This window comes from Leptonotus elevatus, chromosome 7 (assembly GCF_054856555.1).
Source record: "Leptonotus elevatus isolate MCC_2025b chromosome 7, RoL_Lele_1.0, whole genome shotgun sequence".
Taxonomy (NCBI): Eukaryota; Metazoa; Chordata; class Actinopteri; order Syngnathiformes; family Syngnathidae; genus Leptonotus; species Leptonotus elevatus.
Window position 1 is genome coordinate 9,006,184 of NC_141245.1, and position 25,370 is coordinate 9,031,553.

General features: G+C 39.6%; 1 protein-coding gene across 1 annotated transcript; it reads right to left on the reverse strand.

The window, feature by feature from the left end:
* Positions 1–83: 83 nt before the first annotated feature.
* Positions 84–23,947, reverse strand: pid1 (phosphotyrosine interaction domain containing 1). The gene is made up of 3 exons (XM_086079708.1): positions 23,761–23,947; positions 12,713–12,859; positions 84–2,152 (listed from the first exon to the last, which is right to left on the reverse strand). Exons 1-3 carry the CDS (start codon positions 23,788–23,790, stop codon positions 1,652–1,654), a joined length of 678 nt encoding a protein of 225 aa, XP_085935834.1. The 5' UTR covers positions 23,791–23,947; the 3' UTR covers positions 84–1,651.
* Between the last annotated feature and the right edge of the window lie 1,423 nt (positions 23,948–25,370).

Below are 25,370 nucleotides of genomic sequence, written 5' to 3' on the forward strand. Positions count from 1 at the left end.
GTCTATCTTGTTTTATTTCAAATCCAAAGAAGGTCAGACAGATGTGTGGTTTGGTGAGGAAAAACAGAACACCGTCACATGACTGATCTTTGTAAATGCTTTATATGCAACCGTTTCTTGATCTTTGCAGACACTGTATAGAAAACACTTATGGAACATTTGTCAAACATTTAAAGCAAGTGGGAGATTTCAAACAGACACGACTAATGTACAGTTTTCTACCCCTTCAACCGGCACACATTTCTTCCAACATTTCAATCTCATCTAACGCACACACACACACGCAAACCACTTTTATCAGGCTCTCCACTTACGATTCACAGTAGGATTTATAACACTGTTTCTTTATCGTACGACATTTCTCAGCTTTTTTATTATTTAAAATATTTATAAACATTTATGCTGTAATATTTGGAAAGTGATACATACATTTTATGTACATAAGCTTATTAAGTGGGAGCCCAATGCAATGTGCATGTACATAGAGTATGTAGAATTAGATGCATGGTTGAGTGCGTGCATGTTAGCCTTGATTCATCCGAGCGTTTGTAAGAACCTTGCTTGAGCCAGCTCTGCTTTCCAGGCTTCTTGTGTGCGCACGTCCCACTCAACACTGTTATCATTCTGTTGGAATCCTTGAGGTGGGGGACCAAATCCGCCGATCTGTTCCATGCAGTCCCGTCAGAGTAGTAGTAGTTTGTCGCTCTCTTAGAACTACCGTGATGTCTTTTGGACAAACATTCAGAGGCCAGAAGATCTGAGCCCGTTGGTTGCATGGTGCTACTCCTGTGTCTATCTTTTTTCTACTTTACGGGGCAACGAGCACTTGCGTCGTGTACACAGTCATCTCTAACCACAGGCCAAACAAAATAAGAGGGCCCACACGTTTGGCCTGATACAAATCGGGTTTCAGACAAAACAAATGTACTGTAGATGAAATTGAGGCACATAATCTGACAGGCAGAATTAAGCATGGATTTTGGTATGTTTGAAACAAAAATCATACATGAATGATTAGCATGTCACGGAAAAGCTCCAGCTATCAACCCTTCCAGAGCATGTGCGACATCTACATGTGTTTCTTTCTATAGATGTCATTCATGTACTGACATACCTAAGTACCATATGAGTAAATATCTGTAAGTTTGGGGGAGCCTAAGAAGGTACCGTGACGATGATATGGTGATACGACTTTTATGAAGGCATCGTAGCCATTACGCAAGCTCCCCGACAGTCTCATAAACTCTGGCTTGAGGCCCAAAATAGTCAGATGTCTGTCCCTGACGTTGTAATAATCAGCTTCTTGAGACAAAGTCTGAAGATCAGACATTGCAGTTTGTGGTTCCATTGATAGAAAAGCTTTATTTAATAAGTACCTTTGCTGGGTGCAGTGCGACCCAAATGGCAATTCAAATATCTGGCCCATCTCTTAAGGGTGACTTGACCCACAAAGACCCAAATGATTATTTATATATTTTTGGACTATAAATCTTGAAAGTATTATCATACCAGTTGAGTTGATTCTTGGCGTCTGCTAATGGTCCGAGTGAAAGTAAAAGGGGAGAATGAGAGAGAGCAGCTAATCTGTCCGTCCTTCCCTTCACCCCTTGATTTGTAAGAACGGGGATCAGGAGCTTCCATCAGCATCACTTCAACCATCGTCTGGGGTTGAATCTTCCGGAGTAGAGGAATCCTCGGCAAACTCGTCCGAAGAGCCGCTCTTGTGGATGCGCCCGTCGCAGCGCATGCTGTGGAAAGTCTTGCGGAACGCCTCCATCATGGAATGCGCTAGCTTCTTGGCCTCCAGCTTGCTCTCGCACTCCACGGCGTGGCAGTCCATCTGAAAGGTCAGGTCGTCGTTGATCTCCCGGTAGATCCAGGCGAACACGTTGGGTCGGACGCTGTGATCGGCCGTGCAGTATGCGATCCGCGCCACCTGGTAGGTGTCCATGGTTACGGAGGCCTCGCCGTGGCCGTCCAGGTGGTGGAGACGTACCTGGAAGGGCCGTATCTCCAGTAGGGAGCTGCCAGGGGGGCACGTATCCTGCTGCTGAGCGAGAGCACGATGCTCCACCAGACCGACCACCGCTGACTCCGTGCAGCCGGACAGGAAGTCGGTCCCGGAAATTGTCACCTTGCCCAGGTAGGTCACCTGCAGGAAACAACATTACATTGTGTTCATAACACAAATCATTACCAAGAAGACAAAATATAGAGCTTTTATTTTTTAAACCAAATGTACCTCACATAGACAATTTAAGAGACTTGACACTAGGGATGTAACGATAATGGCAATATCGCAATATTAAAATTGCTCGTTGTTGTCATGTTATCTGTTTAAAAAAAAATGCCAGGTTGTTTTCCATTTGTACAGTTCCTGCACCCTTTGGTGGTTATTAGGGGAGTTTCATTTTAATTACGCATGTTTTGGCCACCGACGTTTAAGACCCTTGAAGGGGAATGTAACAGGTTTGAGTTTATGTACATTGAGGTTAATGTTATCTATACTATTTAAACTAGGGGTGTCAGGCGATAACATTTTTAATCGTAATTTTTGTTGTTGTTTGGTTTGGTTTTATTGATTACACATTGTGTTAATCACATGACTTCAATAGTTAACTCACGATTAATCACAAAGTTTATATCTCTTCTAAATGAACAATAAAATATTTTTTCAAAGTTTTCATACTCTAAAAATTTAACTAATAGAAATATGGCTACATGTTTTACTCATTGATACTGTAATTTCATAATAATTCATAAATTTGAGTTAAAATTTAAAATATTTACTGTACTGTAAAAAATGAGTGTGACATTGATTTGTGTTGAAGTCATTTTTCTGCCACTAGATGGCATAATTGCATTTATAAGATGTTAATGACATCACAGTGCATTTTTCTTTCCATAGTAAGAACTATCTAATCTTTAACCTGAAGTAATTTGTGAAAATTTTCACATAAAAAAACAAAATTTAACTTGACCCCAGTCTTCACAAATATATGCATTATTAGTGCTGTCAAAAGTTAAAGCATTAACTGATTAATTAATCACGAAAAAATATTGCATTAATCATGAATTAACGCAGATTAATCACACTATTCATTTTGACCATAGATTATCTTTAGCGTGACAGCAGATGGCTATGTTTAAGGTAGCACAGGTTGTTTGAGCAATAAACATAATTACATGCATTAAAGTAAAGCATTTAATAAATGTTTGCTTGTGACATTTAGAATATTTGTTCATGTCAAAATATTGGTGTCATTTTTTCCCCATTTTAAACTATGCAAGTAATTCATTGATTAGAATAAGAGGATGAGCGTGTGCAGTGGATCAAATTTTTTTGAAGACGTCCTCATAACATTAAATGTCAAAAGATTGAACACATAACCGGTGCTCTTCAAATTTGGCGGGAAAAAATATTGATAAAAAAAGCCTTTTATATTAAGTGATTAATCGTGATTAATCAAAATTCTAAGATGTGATTAATCTGATTTAAAATGTAATTGTTGTGTATTACTGCTAAATTTTGACGAGGACTTTAATTGTGTGTTAAAAAAATAGTGGCGTTAAAGGAACTTTAAATTAACTCAAAATTAACACACTCATTTCGACACCCCTAATTTAAACTACAATTATGACCTCAGCTAATTAGCATTGTCATCAAAATGACTGGCCACGCCTATTTCTAAGCGCTTGTATTCAAAGAGAAAAAGTATTTTGCTCAACAATGGCTGACAGAACATTAAAAAAAAACAGACAGAATACCACAACCGCAATAGACCGTGGACATTGAGATGGATAAATTGTGAAGTTCTTCACACAGTTCTTGATGGAAACTGAGAAGAGCTCAGCAATAACGGCTCACTTGTGCCTTTTTCGCTACACTACTCTTTATGGCTTTATAAAAATACACAGAGGAGGAGCCTTCGACCAGCCAAATACTCAAATAGTTTTCACTCGCGTCTGTGTTTATAATGGAACTGGAAGACGCTTCTCGCTCAAACTTTTAATACATTGCTTTAAATGATGTGTCTTCAAATATGAATTTATTCAAATGTCAAATTGAATAGAATAGACGTTTCTGCCAGGCTTGGTTTTACCAACAACAACAAATAAGTAAGTTAGTAATATCTTTGAGACCACCTTGAAAACAAGACAATGCATCTTGAAGAAGTTATTCTAATTTGAAAAAAATGAGTACACATGCATGTTAAAGAAACAATTCTACTGTAAGTCAGACTGACAGCATACTGTATGAAAGAGCAGACACCCATGTCTGGTTTTATTCATAACGTACTTTCCTGCTTTCACGGCTTATGTTTAGTCTGCCAATGCCAGGGCAAAGCCCCTTTTCTCCACCATGACTTCAAATGAATGGGATCGTTCAAGAAAGTGTGTATAACAACTGGCCTAGTCGTCACTGCTGTGCGTGTGCGGTTCTGTGAGCCAATGAGCAAGCGTCAACCCAGCAAAACTCTACGGAAATATGAAAATTCATGATGGTAGTAACGTATTTCACAACCCGCGGTTGCTAACATCATATACTTTCACCAGACATTACCTTCAAGGGAGAAACTAAAGATTTTGGAAGGATGTAAGAATGCAGCTTTAACTCATTCATTGCCATTGACGGCTATAGACGTCAAAAATTCCTCTGAACTATTTTTATTAACAGTTGGAAAGAGTTGGAAAACCTTTTTTATTGTATTAAAAAATATATAAAAATTGGGATTAATCGTGAGTTAACTAGTGAAGTCATGCGATTAATTACGCTTAAAAAAAAAAATATCGCTTGACGCCCCTAAGTTTTAATAATCTTTTCTTAAAAAAAAAGTTGTATTAAGTTTTATTTTTTTAAAGAAAAGATTATTAAAAATTAGGGGCATCAGGCGATTAAAATTTGTAATCGTAATCAATCGCATGACTTCACTAGTTAACTCACGATTAATCACAAATTTGACATCTGTTCTAAATGAACAAAAACTAATTCTAGGTTTTCATACTCTTGTTAACAAAAATGGAAAAAAATGTTAAATAGAAATAGTTCAAATGAATTTTTGACGTCTATAGCCGTCAATGGCAGCGAATGAGTTACTAAAGAAGTCATGATGGCAGATCCAATGATCCTTCAGATTCAGATTAAAATGAACAGCATTCATCTTAAGCGCTAAGAGTGGAAATCGTCCAGCAGAGCGTTTTTTTTTTTACAATATCACCGGAATTAGTTGAAAGGAAATATATTTGACACATCGTAAAGCTGTACAATGCGCAATATGTCAACAAAATTGTTTTGCAGTTACTGCGCGCAAGTCTTTCCAAGAGCGTGTCAGGAATGTCCAAAAACAAGCAAAAGATTCATTAGTTGAAAACAAGAGTGATTTTTTTGCTGGAAAAGTTTGTGTGAGTCAAACCACAAAGTTGCTGGACTGCAGCTTTGATCGCAAGCGCTGGCTAAAATTGACACCCTAAATCTATCACCAAGCAGGACACATCTGCAGTCCTCCAAGTGATTGAAAGCCAAGCGTGCATCTTTAAATCATCTCGGAGAGCACAAGAGTCCTCCCCTTTGTTTCAACTTGCCATGTGTTTCTCCTCTGTTGCCTCCTCTTCGCATAACTTTTCCCACTATTCTCTCGTTTATTGGTTTCTTCAGTGCGCACATCACACGTCTTGCCTCCTTCACGTCGTTTATCCTCACATAACCTCGACTGTTTTGCACTCCCTCATTCGGCTAATTGTTAACATTTCGCAACAGTCACATTCAATTTCAAACATTGATTCCATGTGATTCCAAGACTGCATGTTTTCCAGGTTTCTCTACTCCAACACACCTGATTCAATGACCAGGATCAATATCAGGCTCCTGCAGAGCTTGCTGATGAGCTTGAATATGAATCAGCTGTGTTGTATGTGGGAATCCGCTCAAACATGCAGGACTCAGGCCCTCCAGGACCGGACTTTGACACCACTGGCATAGAGAAAATTCTGAAGGAAGGAGGCCTAACAGTGCTGCGTTCAAGAGTGCCTTGGAAAATTGACAACTCCTACACTTTTGTACAAGCAGTCACAACTTAAAAGACACGCTACAGACAGGTTGAACTCATATTCCACAAATGTAACATTCATCAGAATGTCATGTTTAGAATATGAGGTCGCATATGACATATTGTCAATAATTTTCTTTTGGTTTGGCTTCCCCTTTATCTAATTCACTCCCAGCCATTTTCACTGAAGCAACCCCCTTCGCTCCTCGCTATTTTACTGGATTTTGAAGGATTTTGCTAGGCCCACAGAATATTGTGTTCTATTGCTATAAAAACATGGAACCTACCAAAAGAAAAACTAGAGTCTCTTCTTTCGTCAAGAAAAAAGTCTATCTGTTTCCGTTTTGCAGCAATTAGCATTAGAATATAGCTAAGTTTCATCAGTATTCTCTAATCTGTTTAAAAGAGTGTGTGTGTGGGTGGGGGGGCAGATTGTTGCAACATGGCCCTGGTTGATCTCTTATACTCAGATGCCACCTGCTGGCCTTTTTTTGTAGTAACTACCATTGCCTCAAGCATTCTCTTTAGTTCAGAGGCTGCATCAAAGCCTTATGTATGCTCTAGCATAAAACAAAAATATATTGAAAAAAAAAAGTGTAAATACGTCATTGGGAGCATAGGAATATTTAAAATGGAACTTATTTATACGTTTTTGGGTGCAAATGAGTTAAAGAATGAGGCAGTGTGCTTCATATGGCATATAGAATTTTCTGGCAATGTTTAACAATGAACAACCTCAAGTTATGTCCAGGCGGTATATAAATCACAGGAGAATATGCCAAATAAGGTTTTGCTCAATAATCATTGAATTCAGTATTTGTAATAATAAATAAATAAGTCAAAGCAACAAAGATCATTCAATTAGGATGACAGAATGTGACTTAATCAGATATTTTAAACCAAATAGACGTAAAAAATTTGGCGAGAAGAAATAAATGCTTATTTAGCAATGATGAATAAAGGCCATACAGACAAACTCGGATGCAGGGGCGGGGGGGGGGGGGGGATGAGTGAATGTTGTTATTTCAAGATGGGAAGCCAAGACGACGAGTAAATGCAAATTATGAGACAAGAAAGCAACGGATGAACAGAGGGAGACAAAGCAAACATCCGCAGCCGTGTGAGCTGGCTGGTAGGAGGACAGACGGGAACATTTTGGCCTTTTCACGTCAACACGGTGGGTGTCTGCTGATATGTGCGCACGGAAGGTGCAGGACTGTGGCACAGCTGTTGCAGTTATCAATGGGGAAGGAACAGAGGAAATGATGGGAAAAAAAGGTGAAGTTTGGAAAGCAATGGTGAGATATCTGACCCTGAAGAGAAGCTTGGGAACGTAGCAAAGGAGAGAAAAATAGTCCGAGGAATGCGATGAGAAAAGGGAGGAGAGAGATTTTGAGCTGGGAACATTAAACAAGAAGAAGGATGTTTCGGCAATGGCGATTTCAACTATTCAATACTTTATCACTATTATGTCGTCATTTTTGTTTTTTTACAAGAGGCAAGTGTAATGTACACATGTCGAAAGTCTTGAAACACAAATGTGTTGGCTGACGCCTGCGCAGCTGATTATTTCACACTTGCAGCATTTTTATGGTAATATAAAGGCACTAGAGCTGGGTTTGAAAAATCCAATAATTGATATCAAATCGATTTTCCTTCTCGAGCCTGATATTGATTCATAAAACCATGAATCAATTGAATATGTCTAAGGCCCAAAAAAAATTTGTATCTGTTTTCTTGAAATTTTGAAAAATTTTTGAAAAAGTATTTTCTTATATTTATGAAAAACCTGACCTCTTTTTAAATTATATTTAAAAATTATTGAAATAGAATTATGAAAATATTTTCATCTCATCCTTGCTGATGTCAATGTTTGTGTAACACTTAAGTGATTATTGCACATGTTACTTTCACTAATCAACTAAATCACTTAACAGTTATCAATATCGGATTGAAGTGAAGTGAATCGAATCGAACTGAACTCTTGTGAATCGAAATGGAATCGATTGAGCTCGCTGTGTTGGTGTCACTGAAGAAAACCCCAGAAAGCAGCTACTGTCCATGAAGGCACGCAACATTGCTAGAAAATTGCAATGACCACATAGACACAAGACCAAAGTGACATCCTGTTTAAACAACCGAAACCAAACGACTAATTGGCAATCTTAACAGAAATATTTGGCACTAGCAGCGTCCGAAAAGGTCAGAACACAAATGTTGCCCTGTCAGAGACTGAGGCTATCTTGACATTTTCCCTCAGAAGGCCCCCGTGTCTGCATCCCCCTACATGACTGGGAATCCACGGCTTGGGAATGCAGCATTCCAGAGGAGGTTGTTAACATTCCTCAAAACTTATTGAATCAGCACAGCACAGCTGGCTCCGCTTGCCAAGGCATGCAAAGATGGGATGCGTGCGGGTCTATGCATGGAGCGTGTGTAAAGAGCAAAACTTAGTCTGAGTGTTTTGGTTTAGGTCAAATCTGTAGTGGCTCAGTCTGCATGAAAGAAGCTTTTATATGCACATCTTAAATGCAGCACTATATATTCCAGTAATAGTACACTCCATAATATGAAGTACCCACCACTGGACTTTATTAAATTAACTGACTGGTTATTTTGTATCGTGTTAGCGTGATGCCTCACCATTTACAATACGGCGCTGACACAGCTCTCACATCTGGTCTACACATGGTGCAAACACAAACCAGATCAGGATTGAACATTCTGGATGGGCAACTAAAGCAGATATACCAAATGCATGTTTTAGTAAGCCTACCCCCCCCCCACTTGCTTTAGTATATAATATATAATTGAAATTTGCAAACCAGCAAGTCTATTTTTCAAAAATATTGTACAAATAGCAAAACTTCATGGTTCTCCTACAAAAGCCATGAGCTAGTTCAGAAAACGGGTTGATCATTGGGCGATCTAAAGCTTCACAAATTACTCTAAATGAGAAAAAGTCCAGATTCGCTTGTGGGGGAAAAAGTCTAATGTAAATGTAAATAGATTTACTTGATATTAATAACTAACTAAAAACTAATGAGCAACTGTCTTTTTTAAGTGCACAAGTAATACTGATATGAAAACCAAACAAGTAGCTTTGAGAAATCCAATACTGATCTGAGAAATGTACTGAACAAACTAAACTAACTTAATGAATCTTAACTCATTCACTGCCATTGACGACTATAGATGTCAAAAATTAATTTGAACTATTTCTATTAGTTTTTTCCCGCTTTTGTTAAAAAGAGTATGAAAACCTAGAAATTTTGTTTTATTGTACATTTAGAACAGATATAAAATTTGTGATTAATCGTGAGTTAACTAGTGAAGTCATGCGATTAATTACGATTAAAAATTTTAATTGCCTGACGCCCCTAATTTTTAATAATCTTTTCTTTTCTTTTTTTAATCTTTTCTTTTTTTTAAATAATAAAAAATAACTAGTGAAGTCATGCAATTAATTACAATAAAAAATTGTAATTGGCTGACGCCCCTAATTTTTAATAATCTTTACTTCTTCTTCTTTTTTTTTTTTAAATAAAAAAATTAATTAACAAAAGTTGAAAAAAGTACTTTTTTTTTTTTACGTCTATAGCCGTCAATGGCAGTGAATGAGTTAATCTGTGACTACCACTCTGGCGTAGCTGCAAAGTGAAAACTATCGGACAGTGTTTGAATGGATGTGAAGTGGGCTGCTTTACCAGCAGCAAGCCAGGCAAGGGAAATGAGAGGTGGCCTTTCATCCATGCTAGCTGTTAGCTTTGGCAGTATGTCAGCGGTCCTCAGCCAGCCTTTCTGTTTGCAAACTGAGACTGCGGCTTCAGAAGGAACGAAGTGGAGGAGGGGATGAAGGAAGCATAAGACAGAATATAAAACACTGTGAAGGTCATAAATGGTGTCATATTGTACCGTCGCCTATAAAAGTCAGCAAGGCGGATGGCGGGGAGAGCAAAGCCGCGATTGTTTCTTCAGTTTTCTCTCATTACAGCATTGAGGCAAAAATGTCTGGAAGTGGAGACGCTCTGGCAGATGGGCAGACAGATATGCAGACAGGCAGGTCGTGAGTCAGACAGGATGTTACACCTGCCAGCACTTCACATTTGAGGAAGTTTCGCTAACAGATGGGAGAGATTACTTTTATGTGGCTAGTGCTCGGCTAAATAGTGGTAGTGGTTTCCACGGCAACGCGGCTTGGCATCATCCACAATGCTGGAAAGAGCGGTGAGCTCAGAGGCTACAAGTGGATGTTGAGATTCACACCAGGAAGAGAAGGGCTATCAAGTCCAGTAAGTTCAGCCTTCACCTAGGCGACATATCAATATTTAGTTTCTTTCATGGCGGATGACAGCCAACTGTGTGATGCAAAGTGCCCACGACCATGACTTTGCCATAAAACGACTTCTAATCAAAAATGTGCTTTAAATGTGTCACATTTACGTCGCTGAATAACGCTGACTTTGACATTACTGGTGTCAAATAATAATTCTATGTATAATTCATCAAAACGCTGAAGTGGCCATTAGGAAACAAGTCACTCGGGGTCACTGTCAAGTTTAGAGCCATGGACTTATTGTATACATGAACGCACTATCAATAGTCCCCTGGCCGCCGAAGCTAGAGGGCAGCCATCTTCAGTTGCCAATTTTACTGACAACTTCTGTTTGTTTTTTCCATTGAAAACACTGCAACCACTGCGTGCTTGATGCTAGGAAAAAAGTACTTCTAAGAGCAGTTTTACCACACAATACTCTTTACTTTTACTTGAGTAGATGTGTGAAGTAAGTAACGCTACTCTTACTCCGCTATATTGGGCTCACTAGAGTCCTTAACCGCCTCCCCATTCATACATTGGATTTACCGTGTTTCCACGTAAGCGCTCCGCTTGACTGACTGTGTGGGAGCATTTCCGCGAACACTAGTGATGTGACGTCCACCAACGAATGACTTTTGAACAACTCTTCAACGTGAGAGCCATTCAACCCCCATAAGACATGACTTCAAATGAGTTAAAAAAAAAAAAACTCCACCCCTTTTCTTCCCAAAGAAACTGTGGAGTGTGAGGGTTCGCACACTCTACTATAAAGGGAAGATAAAAGCTGATAGATGCAGTCGGAGTAAAACAGGCAGGGCTCTTCGTACTCATCTGGGCATTGGTGGAACATGCATGATGTAAAAATTCCCTTTTTTAAACGGCATAATGCAACTTTAAGATTACAAATTGTTGGCCAGCTTTAAAATAAATCACTTCCATTGGTAACACACAATTGAATTATGTTAGTCCAAAGTGACTATATTAAGTTTAATTAATTATGAGTTCAATAAACTTAATATATTCACCTGAATGAAGTTAATCCAAAGTGACTCCAATCCAAAGTATTAAGTTTGATGAACACATAATTAATTAAACTTAATTTATTCACTTTGAACTAACTTAATTCAATCATGTATTACCGATTGAAATGTTTTTTTTAAGTTGGTCAACAATTTAATTTATAATCTTAAATTGGTTCAACAATTCTCTTTTTAGAGTGTATATCATCTCAGTGTTATGTTTACAATTCACAGCATTTTTTTTTCCTAATGGGCTTTGCTTTCATTTGATTGTTGAGGGTTCTGACAACAGTAGTTCTCCAAGTTATACATAGTAGAGAATTTTTTAAATTCTATTCTTAGCAATGAAATGTGCATGTAGCGCTTCTCCCAGACTTATTGGTCTTAGACAGTGGGTATTTTTTGCTGTAGACAGAAAATAACATGAGAATGTTGCAGTCAATTCAATGTATTCAAGTTGTAGCAATGTAAGATGGCCGCCGGTAGCATCACTGTTAGCCCTTTCATATATAAGTCCGTGAACCTACTCAAAACTGGGTGGAAAGGGAAGTTATCAGTAAAAGCAAAAACAAAACAACAACCAAAAAAAACATGTCAATAATTTCACTTGCTGAGCAAGGGAGCTAAGCAGTCAGAGTGAAAAACAGTGGTTGCCAAATTATAGACATAACTGGTCCAATAAAATGAGATTTCAGACGCAGTCAGATGGAAGGATGAAGAATAATGAATGCTTTTCCTTTCTAAAGGTCTTTGGGCCATCATTTTATGGACTAAAAACGTAATCAAGATACATTGTGAAGTCATGACACTGAGAGAAGAGTTTCCACTGCACAGTTTCAAAACACTTTCAAATCCATTTCTAATTTGAAGCAATATTTTTTTTTAGTTACATAGACAAGAGAATTAAAAATGACAAAGCCCGTCTGTGTGTATTAATGAACGCGAACCATCCGTGTCCTAACCAAGGGCTTTTCTACTGACTTTCACTTCATGGCCACATTTGAATTTAAGGAAGTTTGAGATTCTGCTGTTTGAACTCTCGTCCATTTTGGCCTCTAAAATGCAAAGTGTTTGTTTGTACACTTTGCTGAATAAGAGCAACATTGTGTCCACACTGCAAGAATCAACATTACAACATGAAATCACCTTAGTTATCAGACTGTAATAGCCAGGTACAGTAGCAGGTTAGGTAAAGTGGAAATTGTGGAAATGAATAGAACTCAGTGTCCAGAAGAAAAGTTGGATTATGACTGTAGTAATACTATTATAGAATTAGTATTCAGGGAAAAGACTGGATTTGGGGATTATAAGGTTTCATGTGATTTTACCTTGTATCCAGCATGAGTTTTGTTCTTTGTAAGTGGTGTGGTGGAGCAAAGTTCAATGGCCTCGGGCTCATGGAAGATCACCGTGGGCAACGGCTCCTTTCTCAGCGTCAGCACATTCAACTTGGTCTTCAGCATGCTCTGAAAGTGCTGAGGAGAAAGAGGAGAAAGGTTAACTTAAGTTTATTTATTTCAGTCTGGACCAAACAAAAGTTTGCACCCCAACCTCAGGCCAAATAAAAATGAACCTTCATTACACAGCTGAGCCTTTTCACGGTTTTATGAGTTAACATTTTTAAATTGAAATTGTCAAGGACAAGAATCAAGAACCCAAATCATTTAATCAAAAACGACCTTTTTGTGAACTTAAAAAAAAAAAAGGATGGATAATGAAATCTGTACACATGAAGTTATACCATTAACCTTAGACCCTATAACGGCATTGTATTTAATCATATTAAAGACATTTTGAGCCCTCTATTTCACGAGTATAATATTTTTTCCCCATTAAAACCCTGATGTATATGATCTGACACGTACATTGCACAAATAATCCATTAGAGGGCAGTATCACCCAGGCGATGGCTTTTCCAGCGACCTTGCAAGATTGAGAAAGGGGAGACATCTATACTTATTAATAGTGGGAAATGTTCTTTCTGATTTTTGGAAATACTAATATGCTCGATATGCCTGTTTATTATTATAATTTTTTGACAGTTAGAAATGTAAAAGTTATATGTGGAAGTTGTTTGTTCAAAAGAACCAATAAATACTCAATTTACAAAAAAAATCTGAATTTTCTCTCATATATTTCATGGTTCAGGCTTTTATGGGGTTAAAAATGTGTTGTTGTTTTTTTGCACTCATGATGTCCTCGAAAGGTTAGTCATCCTTTTTAGAACTTCTTACAGCAAATCGAAGGTCAAGGCGCGCCCTGAAATGAATTCTGTGTACGCTCGGAGTGCCCACTGTACAAATACGCAGAGGGATGCTTTTGCACCAGAAAGTGGAACAAGAAGAACAGATAAAAGGAGTATTGGCACATGCCATGAAAACACAAAAAGGGCAAGATGCCTGTTTCTGCTCCTACAAGTTTTGATGCATATGTTCCATCTGTAACCCAACCGGTGTATAATATACAGTGCCAAAACTGTGAGTGGTGGTTACAACTCATCAAATCACAAATCACAAATCATGAGATCAGATCTAAATATTTGTATTTATCTGCAGCACTGGGAATTGCTTTTAGCACTTTGACTACCTAAAAAAATAAAATATAATACGACTGGGGCCGTTGCCACATTCATTGACTGAGCAATGACTTTTTTGAGAAAACAAAAAGTTGGTTTGCATGTCATAACGGAAGGATATAAGGGAAGTCAAAAAGTGCAAGGAGCAGATTAATAAAAACGAGAAAAAAGTTGACAGGGTTGTGAAAGTAAAGCCACATGTGTGTAAACGCTTGCTGACCTCCGCGTCAGCACTTTACAGCTTCCTGACAGCGGCTCACATTCCTGCGGTCGAACCGGGCACCAAGTGAAGGGAGGAAAGGTTGCCCCAGGCCCTACCTGGAGCAAAAGGCGTGAGTGGAGGGCCACTCTGATTTGTATTTAGAATATTTCTACTGTGTTTAACGCTATTTCTCATATCGCCAAAAGAGTAGACCCTTCATCAAGTGATGACAGTTATTGATTCTATTTTGGATTTCGACTCGGAGACAGAGGCGGACTCCATCGTCAGACCAGCACTGGACTGCTTTTGAGACAAGGGTCCTGTCTGCACGCTACAATACACAATGGCTGGCGTCACAAGGAAACCTCAGAAACCTCAGCCAAGATTAGAAAACACAAAAGCTCTGTTTTGAGATTTACATTTCAGGAACTATTTTGTGTAATCTGAATTAGTTTCAGGCGCCTAATCCACACTGATCAAAGTGTCACTGGAGAACCAAAATGTGATCCCTAAACTAACTTGCTCAACACTCTATATCCCTGAGGAGCTTAAAAAAATATTTCGCAACTCTGGAAGTGGAGTGAACTCTCTGGTCCTCCAAACGTACGTGAATTTATAACTTGGCTGTTGTGTGTTTCGGAAATGTACCCAACATTTACAGGTCCCATTCAGCACAGCATGTCCATTTAACTGGAAAGTGAGTCTGAATAGAAATGAAGCAATCCAAATTGTTACACAATGGCCTAACACAGTTAGTATAAGATGACCAATTTGAAGATCCATCTGTCAAACCATCTCACTGGTTAATGGGGTATATGCCACGGAGGAGGCGGGACTTCCGACTTGTTGCGCGTTCCCGTTGACGGGTGCGAGTGTACAGTGTGTCTGTCTCAGTTGTCCGAAGCATTTCAGAGAGCTGAGACTCCCTTGCCGCCAATGGGGTAGATGCCACGGACTTCCGGGTTTTACACATCAGCGCCGTTCGCGGCCAGCAATCGCACCCCCACACCTGCGCCCCCCAACCTTCGGACACTGAGACAGACACGCTCGCAGCCTCGCACCCGTCGACGGGAACGCGCAACCGAGGGGCACAAAGGCGGAAAGGAAGCGCAAGTACTGGGACGCGGACCACACGTCGCAAACCTGAAACGGAAACAAAGTTGATGGGTAAAAACCCGGAAGTCGAAAGTCCCGCCTGCTCCGTGGCATATAGTCCGTTGGGGGGGCGCAAGGGTGGGGGTGCAAATGTTGGAACACGGCCAGCAGTGGCCGGAAACGACGCTGATGTGTGAAACCTGAAAGTCGGAAGTCCGTGGCATCTACCACATTACAATTCATTTATTATGATTTTGATTTATTTATTTGTAATTTTACTAAATACAACATCATGCAAACAAACTAATCAGACTGAATATAGAAAGTACAAAACCATAACAAACTGGTTTCATGTATTCAAAATAGTCCAAATGCAATAACTTTTGCACTGGTAACACCGGTTCGACCAAATTGGTCGCATCAGCACAGGATTTGGTCGCATCCTATTTGGTTGACCACCCAGAGCGTGCGCCAGCACTCCTTTATTGTAGCACTCTGACAAACCGAACGGAACTTTTGAAAGATGGTCTCAGTTTAGATAAGCAGATGGCTCTCTCATTGCAACGGGAGCATGCAGGAGGAAGAGACCGGCAAAAAACTTTTAACCTTGTTTTTAAAAGTGATACTGCAGAAGGAGCATTAAAACATGAACTCATGCTAGTACAAATTTTGCCATCCCGTCATTCGTCATTTGCCAGCGGCTGGGCCGCCAGTCCATCATCAAATAAATCCTTCATTGTCAATAAGTCACTCCATCTTTGTTATGTTAACGGCGCTTCCATTGTCGCTAAATTACAGTTTGTCACCGTCACCACTATTTTAGGACCATCATCCAGTCCGGGACTCTGTCATCGTTATTTTAACCACGCTTCGGTCATCGCTAATTTACAGTTCGGCACCACTCATTTTAGGACCGTCAAATTTTCTTCTTCTTCTGCGTCATCGCGTTGGCAACGATAGGGTACTACTTACTAAGTTGCACGCAGGCGCAGCACAAGCAGACACAGCCAAATGACACGACGCGGTGATTGATGAAATAAGAACAATATGGGACAATGTCGACCAGCGAAAGGTGTATACAACACAGCCAGCTTCCTTTACCGGCCGGGACGACCTAAAAATGGAGCAGGCTTGAAAAATGGGAAACGAGATTTAGCACAACAGGTCACCACCAGAATGACTAGCTATGTTCTTCTTCTTCTTTTTGTCGGAGGACGAAGAGCCCCTCTTCTGCTCCACTAAAAGCAACCCCAATGCAGTCAAACCCACACGGCACGCGTTTCCGTCAGTCGTCAGGAAAATGGGAGTTTTCCGGTGACGGACTGAGAAGGTCAGCACCGTCGGGAATGACCCAGTTAGTTAGTCAGTAGCAACAGTCCGTCAGATTTTTTAAGTTAGTGACGGACTGATGGACCTTCCGTCAGTACGGACAGAATGCTCAGCTCAGGTGACCAGATGACATTTTTGTAGGCCGCATTTGCGAGCATTGGTTGCAGTCTCAAGCCCTGCTTCCACTTTAAGAACTGAGCCATAGAATCATAGTGAACTGAAAAGAGAGAACCCATTTGAATAAATGAGACAAAATTGTATGCATTATTTATTGAAATGGTTTCGGGTAGGCATCTTTCAAGTTAAGCCATAAATATATATATTAAAAAAAAGAGTCACAAATTTGCTCAATTATGTCTGACAACTAAATGATATATGTTTAAACACTGATTAACTGCTGCCTGTATCCATGTGCCAAATGTAAATCTTTGGAACTTTAAACTATTCATTGCGGCGTGGAAGTGCCAACGACGTGAACGTTCAAACAATTCACAAATTCATATTTTATGACTAAGCATAGGCCAATATTGTTTTAGTATGAATATTTGAAACTGCTTATAAGTTATACCAGACATTTGGCAAGTAACATTTTTTTCTTAAGTGTCAATCAAGCTTGGTGGTGACTAGTGAAATCCAAGAGTAAACAATGCATGTATTGTTTAAAAGATTGAATACATACTAATAAAGGAGATTGTTCACCTAATGCATGCACTGAAAGTTGATGACATTCTCCAAGGAAGGAGCTTGCCGGCAGTCTTTGGAGAGCATTTTGTTCGGCCTCCTGCAGTGATGATTTTAACAGGTAACAGATGGTAAGTTGATCTTATATCCCCCAAAGGGAGCAGTGCAGGAAAGAGTTTCCCCGGTCAATCTGGAGATATGGAAGACCTCGACAAAAAATTGCTCGATATGATAAGCTCACTCTAACACTGAAGCTAGTGGCTCCATGTCTCCAAAAAATGAGAATATAAGACAATCGTGTTTTTAGCTGGTTCATTTCATAATACATTTCATATTACAGACTTGCTGCTAAATCCTTCCTGGCTTAGTTGATAATTATACAAATACTCCGACATTCTCAGGGTAACCGAAGACTGTATATGTGCCATGTACATGCCCTAATGAGGACAATCAGTACAGAAAATTGATATATGTGGGTTTTGGATGTTGTGATTTATTTACGTAGGGTGAACATGCTTGGGCTTAACATAATGCTGTGTATTGATTGATTAACAGGGAATTATCACTTCTGTGCTACAAAGTAATGTGGAGAAGTAATTTAAGCAGCTTGTATTGTTTATGGATTATGTCAGCATGCACTGTATGCGTATAAGAGCATAAGTCACATTTTTGGAGTGGAAACCGAGACCAAGAACAGTAGAACTCAGACTCACCCGTAAAAAACCTGGAGTCAATCAGATTGTCCCTCTGTATACTTAGATGTCCAATTCCCGATGCTAGGACGGTTTACAAGGGGGAAAATATCTCGCAATATGTGTGAGATCAACTGTATCCTTATTCTGGCGTCATTGGAGGTTTGTCATGTTGTCAGGGAAAAGTGCTGGCTACAAAAAAAGTAACCACACCTCAGCCAGAGGGTGACTTAATAACATTACAAATCTTTGGCATAAACTAAAATCCCACTGAACCTTCTGAACAAGCCTACAGGGGACCAGAAGCACAAACACACATTTTTAATGTTAAAGTATAGTCTGTTAAAAAAAATAATAATCCCAAAACAGCTTTCACTTGGGCACTAATTTAACAACAAACAATCTTCATAATAGTCATTAGGAGTGTACATATCCCCAATAAAAGGCGATTCGATATGTATGTATCTCACATGGGGTGTAATACGATTCCATGACGATTCGATTCATTGGGGTTATGATTCGGTCTGATAATGTACGGATGAGTTTAGAGGCTGTGATGCAATGAATTTCTTGGCATTTTACAGTATGAATGAACTTGTTAGCAGGTTGCTGCAAATGTGGCTTTTCATTCAATACAACGGCGTATTAGGCCCACGTATAAATATATATTTCTTAGAGGGCGGGGCCAATATAATTTGCCACTTAGTAAACTCGTAAATTTGCAACTTTATAAAGTGGCTGATTTGTGAGAAAAAAACGGATCAACTTACAAGAAATACACGTAGTGTACTACTCATCTGTTTGTGCCAATACTTTTCGGTCAGGTTTCCAAATAAGGAGATAGTAATTGCTTTAGCAGAGATTAAACGTATGATGTTAAGCATTCATTCTTTGAAGCGTTGGGTACTGCCAGCGACAAGGGCGCCTTGCTTTGCGAAGGTCCACACCCTGAGGATCAAGCATTTAAGTTAATTTGTTAAATTAATATTTACTTGTACATTTATGTTTCCAGATATGGTCAGTTAGCACATTCTGATCATTAAAGTAATGTAAACGTGAACTGGATAGATGGATTGGATGGATGGATGGATGGATGGATGGATGAATGAATGGATGGATGGATGGATGGATTGGATGGGTGGGTGTATTAGATGGATGGATGAATGAATGAATGAATGAATGAATGAATGAATGAATGAATGAATGAATGGCTGGATGGATGGATTGGATGGATGGGTGTATTAGCTGGATGGATGGATGGATGGATGGATGGATGGATAGATGAATGGCTGGATGGATGGATGAATTGGATGGATGGATGAATGGATGGCTGGATGGATCGATGGATTGATTGGATGGATGGGTGTATTAGATGGATGGATGGATGAATTGGATGGATGGATGAATGGATGGATTGGATGGATGGGTGTATTAGATGGATGGATGGATGGATGGATGGATGAATGAATGGATGGATGGATGGATTGGATGGGTGGGTGTATTAGATGGATGGATGAATGGATGGATGGATTGGATGGATGGGTGTATTAGCTGGATGGATGGATGGATTGGATGGATGGATGAATGGATGGCTGGATGGATCGATGGATTGGATGGATGGGTGTATTAGATGGATGGATGAATGAATGGGTGGATGGGTGTATTAGATGGATGGATGGATGAATTGGATGGATGGATGAATGGATGGCTGGATGTATCGATGGATTGGATGGATGGATTGGATGGATGGGTGTATTAGATGGATGGATGAATAAATGGGTGGATGGATGGATCTTCCATCATGCTGCTGTGTGTCTCTTGAGCAGCACAACAAAAGGGTGCCAAAAAGTGGTACAGAACAGACTTCTTATTTTAGAACCAATTAACAATGATCCCACAGTACCACACGTTATAACAAGGGAACCGATTTTCACTGATTAAGTTTCATCCTTCAAGTTTTGTTCTCTTTGCAAATGTTATGTCGTGCCAATCAATATTGAAAGCGCGGAGTAAAGATCTGACCAGAATCTTTCACTGAAGTTTCGTCTCCCTTTCTGAATCATCATCATGTGGAGAAAATTAGAGACGGATTACTGGCATTGACAGATGCTTTGCCAGTGGCCCGATGTGAAAATGTGCTTTTCTTTATAGGGAAACTGTAGCTCCATGTGTATAGTTGTGTCTTATTTTATTATTATTTCAAATCACGTTCATCATAACTACAACATCCACCACTGGGAAAAAAAAAGACTGAAAGACACAAATTCAAACACAGGTGACAATGGGAACCAGTCGTCTCTTTCTGACGTCAGGTCCACATGTTTTCTCCAGCAAAGGCCTGTTTGTCAAGTGTCACCCATAGTTAAGTGTCAAAACGTGGAAACCAAGGCTAAAGAAAGAGCTGCTGACACAGGAAAAGACATACTTGCTCGCCACAGGGATTTTCAAAAAAAGAACATTGTCTGTGTCTTTTTGTGTTTGTCTGTGTGTGCACTTGTGCCAAGACCAGTGTAGGTTGGCAAGAGGGTGAGGACGAATCTTTTGAAAAGACAGAAAGAGAAGTGAGGTCAAGCAAAAGATTAATAAGCACGCTGACTTTGATTTATGCTCTAACAGCTTGCTGTCTTTTTCTCAGAAACTCCCGCTGCAACGTGTATCTCCTCACCCCCGGCTGCCGCCATCTAGCTCTTCTTCTTGCCTAAACATGAGATTCTTATGCAGCAAGACATCAGGTGTTGCCATGGCAACAGAGGAGCAAAGCCAGTGAGAATATGGTTGTATCGCGGATGAAAACAGGAAAAAGACCAAATAATAAATACAATAAAATGGAGTGCAACCGGCTATGTGATGGCTCTGCGGAAATCCCCGTCAACCCTGACTCAACTGACGTGAAGGATATCAATGTAAAGAGGGCTGTTGCTATGGTTACGCAGCAGGCGAGAACCTGCTACTGCACTTAGTTATAATGCGGTTCTAATGGTTCTTCCCTCATTTTGCTGTTATTAATTACAAATATAACTTTGCATTTATCCCTGCTACTATTAGGTAGGCATGTTTACGACAGGCCGTCACAATGAATGGCTCTGCCAGCAAAAATAAATAAAAATGCTATGATGAACCCATTTGAATTATTCTGGAGATAATTATGTTTATTTACTGAGATATACAACTTTTTCAAACATTAATTTCATCCTGTTAAAACACACATTGGTTCAGTCTGAACATTTTCCATAACTGGCTAATCCCACAATGTGGGTGATGTCTTTTTTCACAACAAATCCAATAAATCACTTGTATTTGTTTTTCATTTTGGCTAAAGAACATACAGAAGTTGTTTACCAAATCACTTGATCAAAATGCATTGCATAACAACAAGTTTAGTCGAGTCACGTTCATTTTATTCAGGGCTCACTATTGTTGTTTCTACAAACTCATTTCCTGCTCGTAAAAACCAAAACAATTCATGGAATTGACTGCTTAAAAGAGAACAAAGTCGGTCAATACTGGATGTTTGATACCACGTTTTTCAGGCCGATACAAGTACGACTACTCAATTCTTGAGTAGTCACCAATACCGATAAGGCATGGTGTGGAAGTGTGGCGGATATATATATATATATATATATATATATATATATATATATATATATATATAAATTAATATATAATATACTAGATGGCTCGTGCGGTGTGAGCCAATGAGAAGTAATGTCGTCACAGGGCGCCCATCTTGGGACACGGTTGCTCGATCACTCACAACATTACAGTGGATGGAATACGATATTGAAATAACTCAACTCGCCCAAATTCTCAACCGATTTTTATTTTTGCTGTTAGATATGACACTGAGATGACACAAACAATTATGCCACGTTTAAGAACATAAATAACAAAAATTTGCATGCCAAGTTAAAAAAATAATTTTTTTGTAAGTCTGACAAAAATTCAGCGAGTTAAGTGTATTTAAGTGGGAAAATTATCGAACTTGCCACTGACTAAAGCATAGTGCACCAGAGCAGTCCACTGTCCTAAGATGGCCGACCAGAGACAACACTCCAGACTGCACCCTGAGCCATCTAGTGATACTAGTCATATTTTAGGAATATACATGTGTGACTAGTTATATTGTTTGTCTATATGTGTTGTTGGACCATTTGTATTCAAATATGTGTTGTTTAAAGGGTTAAAGCAGGGTTAGTCCATCTATGGATAGTGCATTAGCATTAAGATAGCGGAATTTCAAAGTGATGCGGTTGCTTTAGATACACCACTTGTAATTCGCTTTATTTTATGTTTAGTTTGGCAGTAAACCTTAACTGGGAGTGGCAATAAACAGCTTGCAGCCTCTTGAACCGTTCACTATCTGCCAAACGGCTGCTTGTTGTGAAGTGAATTCATTGAGTTTGCTGCCACCACCAACAGCGCTTGTACCTCAAATTGTTGCTCACATGTCAAAGCAAAAGTGATGACTCGTATCTCGGTCAAATGTGAAGCTAGTCACTTTGAAGGCAGCTCTGGAAAAAAAGCACTAGAGGTCTATTTGTATTTAGACCTGTTTTTTATTACTATTATTATTTTCTGCAAATTGATGCTCAAAATGCCAATAATTGAACTTGGAATATGGGATTTACCATTACTTTTTTTTAGTATATTTGATTATATTTATAGAATAAAACAAAACAAAAATAATTTTACTCAAATATACCTATAAATGGCGACATTTTTGCATTGGTCTTTTTTTAAGAACTGTAGAAGCTAATACTAGTAACTTACATTTAAAATAGCAGACACTATTATATATATATAAAAAAAAGAAAAATTCATTATAACAAACATGGTGTACCACAACAATATGGCTAATAGCGAAGTTATCAAACTTTATCCATTGGATGATCGTTGGAGAATGCGGTTGCTAGGCAACGTATATGTCTCGCTGGTTGTATAACCACTTCGAGCGCCTATTAATAAAATGAAGGGGATGAGAGGAGATGTTCGCAATTGTGTAATTTACAGCGGCCACAGAGTGCAGCTCGCGCTGGAATACAAAAACAAAATCAAATAAAAAGGGCAACTCTTGATAATTCGTCATTCAATCTTGTTGACGTCTGGGCAACAGAGAGGATTGTGCAAGTTCACTTGGCAGCCATGCAGTCCACAGGCAGGCGCACATCTGGAGAGTATTATGTCTGCAGGAGACTCGAAGAAAGCCCCCCGCTTATCAAACTACGTGTCATTAACGGATATTTTCACATTTCCACACAGGCACCTCGCTGCCATTTCGCACAGGAATGAATAGAAAAACAAACCAAACATCGTGGCGTTTGCATGGTGGAAGGCCCGTGTTTGCACACCTGAGGTTAACGTTCATTTGAAAATAAAATGCGTTTTGGACCGATGCCACTATTTTAGGCATGAGTGAGATGTTTGTATTCGGGGCGGGGGGGATATATCAATATATCACATTCACTTGAGGGTGTCGTGGAAGACAGCTTTGGCGCACACTTGGCGTACTGTGATTAGCTGCACGTAAACGTATCACCAAATACAAAGACGTTGAGGCAGCGAGTGGGAAAATGACAAGTTGGTCATTTTGGACTCATTTTGAATGATTCAAAGCTGCCTGTAGATACTCATTTTTACGCGAAAGCATCTGTAGCAAGTCAAAGTGCAGCAAGTCTCTCATGCAGCGTACACACATACACGCATCACAGCGGGAATCAGCCTTCGTAAAAAGGCAGCACAATCTTGATTTTACGGCTCCTTGTCGACAGTAAACGCAACCTGCGGCCGTCGTTGTCCTACCTGCAGTCGCTCCGACGCTGGTTGCCACATATTAGCGGTATGAAGGGCTCTCCGTCTTGACGACAGCTTGTACTCTGTTCGTAGTCCGGTTCACATCTGTTCGCTGTTGCGGTTCGCCTCTCTGCCCTCCTTCAGCCTGGACCAGTCGGCGACCAACGCTGTGTTGCTCCGCCTGGCGACGGTTACTTGTTTCCCCAGCAGGTGGCACTCGACGCTCGTCTGTCGATGTAGCTCTGGGTGCTGCGTTCAAAGACTCACAAAAATTCAAACAACAATTCTTATGGTTGTTAGAAAATGCTTTTGTTGCGAATAACTTAAAAAAAAAAAACGTGTTTTCTTTTGTATTTAACTATGTTTCAAAGTGTATGGCCGTCATGTAACGACCGTTTTCTTAAAATGTATTTATTTATATTTCTTGTAATCATTATAATCCCCCAAGGAGGAAATTCATCTTACCATGTGCTTTCTATACTTTGTGTTTCTCACCACACAGACAACCAGCTCACATAAATGCAGGAACGTAACAAGAAAGATGTAAGGGATGTCAAAACAGTGCTGCAACTCTTTGGCTTGTGGATTGGGGTCAGTGGCTTGCTTAAGGTCACTTTGGCAGTACTCAGGAAGAAGACTTTCTCAGAAGAAGAAAAATTTTTCTCACCATAATTGAAAAATCAAATGGAAATGCTAAAATAATATGGAATCAGTTAAGAAAAATGACAGGTTATTATTACCTTGCCAGCCATATTGATAAGTGTGATTCACTCGAGGGAGTTCTTCACATGATCAAATCTGGTACTTCACTCGACAGACCGGTTCGGGAAAGGCGGGACTTGCTGTACAATACTTCAAGCTGATAGGATGATGCGGCATCTTAAACATTTGTTTTGACCAATCAAGGTATCGGATGAAAATCTCGTCTTCCATCTCATCTTGGGGTGGGGGCGGGGGGCACGAACATCTTTACCAGATAAAAATGCACGAAACGCCTCTCACTGTTCAAATTCAACAATTCACCCCCCTCCTCCCAACGGCGTTGATGTGTAAAACCCGGAAGTCGGAAGTCCGTGGCATCTACCCCATATGTATTCTCCGGAGTTTGTGAACTCAAAAATACCGCGAGAACTTATCTTGCTGGCAAGGTTAGTAGTTTCTCCCATTTTTAAAAGTGGTGATCCTCATTCCATGGCAAATTATTGACCCATCAGTATATTGCCTATAGTGTGTAAGATTGCAGGAAAAACTGGTGGCAAAACAAATAATTAACCATTTAAACTCCACACCCTATGTTCTCCATCCCATGCAGTTTGACTTTAGAGCTAATTATTCTACAGAGACTGCCACCTGTTTCATCACTGACAGCTCTGCTGGATCGAAGTGGGGTTGTTTGGTGCTGTGTTCCTCGATCTCAAAAAGGCCTTCGACACTGTCAATCATAAAATCTTGTCAAAATTATGCAATTTTAATTTCTCCCCAAATGCAATCAAGTGGATGGAGTCTTATCTCTCTGGCCGTTCCCAACATGTCAGAGTCCAGTCATGTAGATCAGCAGCCCTTAATCTCTCCACCGGTCTTCCCCAAGGCTCAATTTTAGGGCCCTTGTGGTTCTCACT

Excerpts from the sequence above, each read along its gene's own strand:
- pid1 (XM_086079708.1), bottom strand. The coding sequence starts at position 23,790 with ATGTGGCAACCAGCGTCGGAGCGACTGCAG. Across the intron at positions 12,860-23,760 it reads CAGCGTCGGAGCGACTGCAG|CACTTTCAGAGCATGCTGAA; the intron begins GTAGGACAACGA and ends CTTTCTCCTCAG. Across the intron at positions 2,153-12,712 it reads AAACTCATGCTGGATACAAG|GTGACCTACCTGGGCAAGGT; the intron begins GTAAAATCACAT and ends TGTTTCCTGCAG.